The sequence below is a fragment of the Sorex fumeus genome, unplaced genomic scaffold (assembly GCF_029834395.1).
Source record: "Sorex fumeus unplaced genomic scaffold, SorFum_2.1 ptg000122l, whole genome shotgun sequence".
NCBI lineage: Eukaryota > Metazoa > Chordata > Mammalia > Eulipotyphla > Soricidae > Sorex > Sorex fumeus.
This window is the reverse complement of record NW_026606179.1, coordinates 13,994,207-14,003,288: the sequence shown is the minus strand read 5'-3', so window position 1 is coordinate 14,003,288 and position 9,082 is coordinate 13,994,207. Positions and strand designations below refer to the sequence as shown.

Here is a 9,082-nt window from a genome sequence, read left to right as displayed (position 1 = left end):
ACCTGGAGCGCCGTAGCCTCTGGCGGCCGTCTCCGGACTCAGTATCCCCGCCTACGTGCACCATCGCCCGCACAGAACTCTGACCTCGGGGGTGTGTGTGTCCTGGGGGTTGACCCTGCACTCTGGGGAGAAAAAACCGGAGTCGCCTCAAGGGAGTGAGGAGACCCGTTCGATGACTGGGGGGGGCAGGGTGGGGGTCTTCCCAGTTTGGGATGCTCCCCCACTGCGCGGGCCTTCCCGGGACTGGGCTAAGCGCCTATTAATACCGGCCCCCGGGGCGGCGCGGCAGTGCGCAGGCGCGGGCGGGTTCCGCAGGCGCGCGGGGCCGCGGCTGAGCGAGGGATTCCCTCTGACGTCATTGCTAGGATACCAAACAAACACTCGGCCTCGCCGGCCGAACTCCTTATATGGCTAATTGCGTCACAGGAACTCCGGGGAGGCGGGGCCGGGATCCCCTCCCGCAGCAGGCCCCGCCGCGCAGCCCCCGGGACCCCCCGCGGCCAACCAAGCGATGCAGGGGGTCCCATCACATTTGGGGAAGCCCTTGGGGTGGACGGTGCGGGGCTCGAGGCGGAGAGCCCAGAGATTTGGGGAAGTTTGTAGAGCGCGGGACGGTGACGTAAGCAGGGGGGCGGGTCCCGGGCGTATAAATACAGGCCGGTTGCTCTGGATTTCATTCATAAGACTGGAAGCTACGGCCACGGCAGGGACACGCGGCGCGGGGACTCGGGGACTTGCTTGTTGTGGATCTTCTTCTGGGGGCGCTCGGACTTCGGCTGCTTGTCTTCTTTTCCGGAGAGAAAGTTTTTTTATTTCCTCCTCGCAGGATTCTTCTCGGTTCGTTCTACGTTTGGTTGCGGCGGATTCGACTTACTTTTCTTTCGCCTTCTTTTTATTACTCCCCTCCCCCCGTGGGGCCCGCCGGACGCGTGGACGCACCCGCACCCGAAGCCGGTTCGGTACGACAGAACAGCATCTGCCGCTTCTGGGGGAGCGATCCCTCCCCCCGCATCCGTGAACCCTAGGGAGCCTGGACTTTCAGGAGGTACAGCGGCATCGTGTGCGGTCCGGACCCCGCAGAGGAACTGCACGGAAACTTTGCCACGGACAGCGTGGGACGTCTCCCTTCCCGGGACAGCGCACGTACTTTGGGGACGCGCTCGGCTCAGCCCCTTTCTTTCCCCACCCGGCCATAGCCTTGGCTTCCCGGCGACCTCAGCGTGGTCACAGGGGCCCCCCTGTGCCCAGGGAAATGTTTCAGGCTTTCCCCGGAGACTACGACTCCGGCTCCCGGTGTAGTTCCTCACCCTCCGCCGAGTCTCAGTATCTGTCTTCGGTGGACTCCTTCGGCAGCCCACCCACCGCCGCCGCCTCCCAGGTAGGTTCGAAAGGGACGGGACACTGTTGGGTGAGGTTTCATTGTTGAAGTCAGCGGTGGAGGGAGCGATCCTAGCTGAGAAGCGCCCGAGGGGCACTCGCCTGGCAGCACACTTTTGCAAACTGCAGTGTGCATGGAGCGCTGAGAAGGCAACGCAGAGAGACAAGCTTGGGGCGTATGGGGGGGGGGGGTTGGGGAGCCGATCGGTGCAACGTGTATGCGGTAGGAAAGATGAGAACTTTAAGCCGGCTCGGGACGGCCCCGGATTCCGACTCCCAGGCCGGAGCGAGCGCGGTCGGGCAGGTGGGGGAAGTCCCGAGGAAGCTTCCACTCGCCTCCTCCCTTTCCCTTCGGCCGTCCGGGTGCCTCCTCCCGCAGCCCGGCGCCCGCGCGCTCGCTGGAAACACGGGGCTCGAACTCTATGCTGGAGACGCAGCCTCCGCCTCCTGCGCGGGGACGTAACGGGGGACCCGTGCGTAACGGCTGACGCGCTGGAATCCTCCGTCTGACGCGGGGCACGCACAGCGCGGCGCCCCCTCCGCCCGCCCCGCCCCTGACGTCCCGGGAACTGCTATTTTGGAACGTCGGGGCCACGTTGCTAGGGGAGGGGGCAGCCCGGCCTTGCGATTGGCTGCCGCGGCGTGGCCTCCGACCAATCCCCTTACTCTTCCTATTTGTAGGGTGCAGCTCCCTTCCCCCGGTTCTGTCCCCGGAACTCATAGTTCCTTGGCCAGGGAGGTCCCTTTTACGGGCTTCCAGCAGCCGAGCACGGGCGACCTGCTACCAGCTAAAGGGTCCTTGAGGACCCCGCAGAAATTAGACCCTTCTGATTTCCGGGCTGGGGGGCGGTGTCACTTGTGAGCCCGAACGGGGGGGTCTTCAAGAGACGTGGCCGTGGTCACCCTCTTCTCCAGGCACCTGCAGACACGCACACGCGCTTTCCGCTCCGTGTGCCGGGTCTCCCTCCCCTCTCTGTGTTGAATTCAGGGCTAGAACCGCTGACCCTCGGGGGAGGCAGCCAGGTGGTCTCGGGGAGCCCCGCCCCCTCGGGCTTTCCAGGGCGCTGATTGGCCGGTGAACCAGCCCATCCCTTACCACGCCCCCTGGGAGAGTTGTTAAGCCTTCCGAGCAGTCCTAGGATTCCATTCGGGGGTGCAGTGGGGGGAAGGGGGGACATGAGCGCCGCTTGGACTTGGGGGCCCGGGACTTACGCCATCCCCCCGTCCGCGACAATCTGGGGGAGCTCGGATCGTCACTTTTCTCTACCTGTCCGTCCACCCTAACCTGTCACTTGTCAGTTTCACTCTGGGGCGAAACGATGACTTGATGGATGTGACTAAACTCCGTGCGTCTCCCAGAAGGATGCGTCTTCGTGCATCCTCGTCTTCCGGGAGCCTGGCCCCTGCATGGGGTCTCATAGACCCTCCCAGCCCCTTGTGCTGGCTCAGACGTGCGTGTGTGTGTGTGTGTGTGTCTGTGTGTGTGAGTGCCGCCCAAGTCTTGGCCTAGGGCCTCTCCCTCTCCCTCCCCTTGCCTCTGGGGTGGGGGCGGGGTGTTGTGCCTGTGTGTGGCTGTGACTCGGTCCCGGGGGTTCTGTTAGCCGCTTGTGTCCAGCCTCCTCCCCACCCCCCCACACCTAAGAGTCACCAACCCGGGGTGTGAATCACCACCCGCTGGAACCCGGCAACCTTTCCCCGAGGAAGGAGGAGGAGGTAGAAGGCAGTTGAGCAGAAATCCTCTCATTAACCACTGCGTCACGGTGTAGTGGAAGGGTGGGTGTTGTGGCTTTTTGCCTGTGACACACACATCCACACCCGCTCCCCCTGTGCTCACTCACAGGGTCGGAGTGTGGATGTGTGTTGGGGGTGTGTGTGTTGGTGTCTCTGTTTGTGCGTCTACGCCTGTGTGTGTATGTGTCACCCCGTAGGAGTGCGCCGGTCTCGGGGAAATGCCCGGTTCCTTCGTGCCCACGGTCACCGCCATCACCACCAGCCAGGACCTCCAGTGGCTCGTGCAACCCACCCTCATCTCTTCCATGGCTCAGTCCCAGGGGCAGCCCCTGGCCTCGCAGCCCCCGGCCGTCGACCCCTATGACATGCCGGGAACCAGCTACTCCACGCCAGGCCTCAGCACCTACAGCAGTGGGGCAGCCAGTGGTGGCCCTTCCACCAGCGGCACCTCCAGTGCACCTGGGCCTGTGCGCCCCACCCGAGCCCGACCCAGGAGACCCCGAGAGGAGACGGTGAGTCAGGGGGCTCAGAACTGGGGCTGGGGGAGGAAGCCAAAGTATCAACAACAATCTGCTCGAAAGAAATTGGGGTGAGGGACAGGAAGATGGTCTCCGGGTTGCAGAAACCCGATTGTCCAGGTTCCCACCAGAGAGCACCCTGAGGGTCCCCTGCTGACTCCCGGGGTTCTGGAGGGAGGAGGAGGTACAGCATGCAGCCTCATGATCTCGGTCTCCTCCTCAGCTCACTCCGGAGGAAGAGGAGAAGAGAAGGGTGCGCCGGGAACGAAATAAGCTGGCAGCTGCCAAGTGCAGGAACCGTCGGAGGGAATTAACCGACCGACTCCAGGCGGTAAGGATGGGTGGGACGGGGGCGCTGGGCTGAGAGGCTGCGTGGGACGCTCTCTCCATCCTCTGGCCCCCATATGGGCTCTCCTCCTGGGCTAGCACTTGAGGGTCCTCATAAGGACTAGGTGTGGCCCAATTGGGTAGCCCCCAACACTATACACAGAGACCCTCACAGCCTTCTGCTAGGTGACTCTCTGCTTGGGCTTGTGATTCCCCCAGCCTGGTGCTTGGCCTTCACTTCCCTCTGAGGGGTGTTGTGAGGGACCATGCATGAGGGTTGGTCCGGTCCCTCCTCCCTCTGGCCTTGGGCATGTGATTGTCCACTTTGGCCTCAGTTTCTCCCTTGTAGCCTGCCAGATTCCTTCTTGCTTTGAGTAGCTGAACGTCTGTGAAGTTCAGTCCTTTCGTTTAGGGTCTGCTCCCCACCCCCTGTCCTAGACTCTCAAATTCTCAGGGCTGGGGCTGGGGGTGTCCACCACCAAGGACCCCTCCCATTATTTGCACCCCATTCCCCGTGCAGGCTGAGGGTTTTCTGCTTTGGCCGCTCAGGGTGACATGGAGGGAAAGCCTGTATTTTGGGCATTCTGTCGCTGGGAGGGAAGGAGGACTGGGGACAGATGGCCTTTGACCACCATAGTGTGTGACAGGGTGGCTCGAGGGGACAGCACTTGCCTTGTGTGGGTTCGATCCCTGGCACAAGAAGGAAAGGAAAGGAAATTAAAGTCTTCATGCATTGATTCAACAAACCTACGAGACTTCCACCAAAGGAAGGGGGTTGTCCCAGTCCCTATCGGGCGCTGTCCCCACCTCCTTTCCCTGAGGAGCTGCCTTCCAGCCCTGAGCCCTGCAGCACGCCTCAGGGAGAGGGTGACCGCCAGCTGTGCCCCCCTGGAGTGCAGGGGACCCCCGTTTCTGAGTCACTCACTGTGTGCTTTCCTCCTTCCTGCCTCTCCACCGCTCCCACCGCGGGACCCCAGGAGACAGATCAACTGGAGGAAGAAAAGGCCGAGCTGGAGTCGGAGATCGCCGAGCTCCAAAAGGAGAAGGAGCGTCTGGAGTTTGTGCTGGTGGCCCACAAACCGGGCTGCAAGATCCCTTACGAAGAGGGGCCGGGCCCGGGCCCGGGCCCGCTGGCGGAGGTGAGAGATTTGCCGGGGTCCGCGGCCGCCAAGGAAGACGGCTTCAGCTGGTTGCTGCCGCCCCCGCCACCGCCGCCCCTGCCCTTCCAGCTCGGCCAGGACGCACCCCCCAACCTGACGGCTTCTCTCTTTACACACAGTGAAGTTCAAGTCCTGGGCGACCCTTTCCCCGTTGTTAACCCTTCGTACACTTCCTCGTTTGTCCTCACCTGCCCGGAGGTCTCCGCGTTCGCCGGCGCCCAACGCCCCAGCGGCAGTGACCAGCCTTGCGACCCCCTGAGCTCGCCCTCCCTTCTTGCTCTGTGAACTCATAGACACAAAACAAACACACACACACACACACACACACACGCACGCACACACACACACACGGGAGAGAGACTGGGACGAGAAGGAGAAGGAGGAGGAGGAGGAGGAGAGAGGGGAAGAGCCCCGAGCTGGCGGTGTGGCCTTCCTGCCTCTTCTGTCGGACTCGGCCGCCACTGCCATCGGACAGGACTCCCTGGCGTTGCGCGCCGCCTCTTGCGTTCTGCGGCCCCGGCGAGGCCCGAGAGCTGGTGACTTTGGGGGCGGGATGGTGGGGGGACCGGGAGGGGCTGCAGGAGGACCCTCGGGCCTCCAGGGAGGGTTGGGGTGGGGAGGGTGACGCCCACTTGGGGCGCGGGGGGTGGGCTCGGGGCCTCTCCAGAGAGTCCCCGCAAGGCATCGGCACACTCTGCCCTGCTACTCGCAAAGTGTCCCCCCAACCCTTTGTGGGGGGGGGGTGGCTAGATTGGTTCTGTCCGCTCCCCACCCTTGGCTTTATTTATCCAATATTTCCACGTGGTTCGGTCCTCCTTGGAATTGAGCTCCGCGCCTTTGAGAGGGAAGTTGATACCCCCAGGATAGACTTTCCCCCAGTTCTTTTACGACCCCCCCCCCATTCCCCCAATTAATCTGAAATGTGAACCTCCGGTCTTGACCGCCCAGCCGCTCCCTTCCGGGAAAACCGGCTTTGAGTTGAGTTTCTCACCTCTTCGGGATCCCCCCACCCCAATCCGCCCATCCTCGCTGATGAGTTACAGTGTTATTCCAGCACCCTGCCCGCCCCCCACCTCCTTTCCACCGCCCCTCGGACCTTCCTCGTGGGGCCTCTCTGGTCCGGGCAGCAGGGGGCCCTGTGGGCCCGTCCTGCTGCAGCGTTTGATACTGTGAAATGAGTTGGCTGCCTCCGAGGGTGCAGCGGGGAGGGCCAGAACCCGTCCAGAGAGCGACTGTGTACCCCCCTACTCCCCAAAAGCTTTCCCTTGGTCGCCCCTTCTCCCTCTCCTCCATAGGGACAGATCCGGAAGGATGGCGCTTCTGCATCCACCTGGTCTCTCTCCTCAGGACCTCCCTAGCCCCCGTCTTTGGTCTTCAAGACCTGCCTGCCCCCAGCCTAGGACGCCAACTTCTCCTCCCAGCCCCTGGCATCCCTGCATCCTGCCTGGATAGGCAGCTGGAGCCAGGGGAGGGGGCAATGCGGTTGTTCGGGAGAAAATCTCAAGGCTGAGGCTTTTAAGACCGTCACCCCCAATTTTTCATGAACTGGTAACCCCCAGGGACCCAGCTCCCGCCCAACCCATCTTAATTCTGTGCCCTCCCCCCCATTCCTTGTGCTTCACCTCATGAGAATTTTATCCTGAGGCAGATTCATATTTTTTCACATGGGATGCCGTTCTTACCCTCAAATGCATGGGAGATACTCCACCTGCCCCCCCTGCTGGGGTGGGGGGCGCCCCCTTTCCTGGCTATTTATCCCTCTCCCAGATTCCGAAAGGCACTTCTATCTATTGTGTATAAAAAGAAATATATTATATATATGGGTGTGTGAGCATTTGTGAGTGAATGTGTAAGCGCTTTCAGCAACCTCGGTGATGGGAGGCAAGGGGAGAAATAGCCCTTGACCCCCAAAGGCTACCGAGGCATTGGAAACCGAGTCAGCCCATGTCTGCTGACCTTCCCACCTCTGGCTGTCTCTGTCCTGCTGCTCTTGGCCCCTTGCGGAGTGCCTAGCCGCTGGGGACCTTTCCCAAGTGTCCCTCCCTCTGTCCTTCTCTAAGCTTTGGGGGCTGTCTCTTTACTGACTATCCCCTCCCTCCAGCCATCTTCTGACTCTGGCTTTGATGGGGACCTGATATTTCAACCCCCCACCCCTTGGTTTTGGTGTGGAAGCGGGAGCAATCCTTGACTCGGAGAATGTAGGGTGTGAATGTGAGACTGTGAGCGACCACAATGTATTGCCCCCACCCTGCGCTGTATTTGTGATTCTTTTTGTATTTTGCACCTGACTCTGGGGACAGTGGGGTCTGCCCTGCACCGCACCGCTCCCCTCCCCAGAGTTCTGCACTGTCGCCAATAAAAAGCTCTTTTAAAATGCACCCACCTCAGCATTTGCATCTTCTACCCAGCAACTGCCTTACCTCCTTCCAGCAGGAGAGGGGATATTGAACTGCTATTTGGGGGAGGGGTGTCGCTGCACATGGGGGCACCCAGCTAGAACTTCTAGAAAGAAGGAGACACAATAGTATATGTGAGGTGTGTTACTGAGAAGCTACTGCTGCTTATGGCTCATGCGAGGAGAAAGGAAAGAAGATATGGCTTTTTGGAACTGCAGGGATAATAGCACTGTGGGAAGTACATTTGCCTTGCACAGAGCTGACCAGGGTTTGATCCGTGGTGCCCTTCAAAATCTGCCCAGCCCTGTCAGGAGTGATCACTGAGTACCGAGCCAGGAGTAAGCCGTGAGTGTGGCCCCCTCGCAAATAAAATATACCCTTTCTAACAATAAACTACAAACGAGGGACAGGAAAGGTTGTTTGTTCAGTTTAAGTTTTACAGGGCGGCAGCTGACCCAGGTTCAAGCCCCACTCCCTGATGTCTCCAGGCATGACTCAAACCCACCTACCAAAAACTCAAACAAAATTTCCCTGTCGAGCCGGACACTTTACACGGTTCTTAACTATCAGTGTTTGTTTGCTTAGGAAGCCTCACAATTCTATGAAGCAAAGAACCTGGATCCCCTTACACTAAAGCTGGGGGGCTGGAGCAATAGCACAGCGGGTAGGGCGTTTGCCTTGCACGCAATCAACCCGGGTTCGATTCCCAGCATCCCATATGGTCCCCCGAGCACCGCCAGGAGTAATTCCTGAGTGCAGAGCCAGGAGTAACCCCCTGTACATTGCTGGGTGTGACCCCCCCCCAAAAAAAAACAAAGCTGGGTAGAGTTGGCTAAAGAAACCAAAAATGGTCTGGGGGGGGGGGGCGGAGTGATAGCACAGCAGGTAGGTTGTTTGCCTTGCACGTGGCCTACCCGGGTTCGATTCCCAGCATCCCATATGGTCCCCTGAGCACCACCAGGAATAATTCCTGAGTGCAGAGCCAGGAGGAATCCCTGAGCATTGTTGGGTGTGACCCAAAAAGTAAAAAAAAAAAAGTGGTCTGGGAATCAGAGGAGCCTTGCTGAAGGAGGGGGCGGCTGAGTTCTAGAGGATGCAGAGGGCACGGAAGGAAGATGATTAGGGAATGCATAAAGTAGTGCCTAGACAGAGGGTTTGTGAGGGTTTGTGAGACTGATGGAGCTACCAGAGCAAAAGTACAGTAGATCAGGCATTTGTCTTGAAACTGGGTTCGATCCTCAGCATTACTGGGTGTGATCACATTCACTCCCCAAAGAATAAAGAATCACTGGGTGTGATCACATTCACCCCCCAAAGAATAAAGGAATAAAGGAATTAGATACAGGCTTAGGCTTGAGAGATAGTACAGTGAGGAGAGCACTTGCCTTGCATACAGTTGACCCAGGTTTGATCCCCGACTTCCCATATGGACTCCTAGCACTACCAGGAGTAATTCCTGAGCACAGAGCCAGGAGTAAGCCCTGGCATTGCTGCGTGTACCCCCACCCCCTAAAAGATGCCCAAAAAATGATTGTTTTTTTGGTCTCCCAGGCAGACGCCACTCCTTGCAATT

General features: G+C 59.8%; 1 protein-coding gene across 2 annotated transcripts; it reads left to right on the top strand.

Annotated features, from left to right (window-relative positions):
* The first annotated feature begins 674 nt into the window (after positions 1 to 674).
* On the top strand, positions 675 to 5,702 carry FOSB (FosB proto-oncogene, AP-1 transcription factor subunit). Of its 2 annotated transcripts, XM_056136340.1 has the most exons (5): positions 675 to 1,378; positions 3,306 to 3,620; positions 3,850 to 3,957; positions 4,931 to 5,092; positions 5,233 to 5,369. In XM_056136340.1, exons 1-5 carry the CDS (start codon positions 1,253 to 1,255, stop codon positions 5,233 to 5,235), a joined length of 714 nt encoding a protein of 237 aa, XP_055992315.1. In that variant the 5' UTR covers positions 675 to 1,252; the 3' UTR covers positions 5,236 to 5,369. The 2 variants fall into 2 exon arrangements, with proteins under 2 accessions (XP_055992315.1, XP_055992314.1); XM_056136339.1 differs by having other exon boundaries at positions 4,931 to 5,702.
* The last annotated feature ends 3,380 nt before the right edge of the window (positions 5,703 to 9,082 follow it).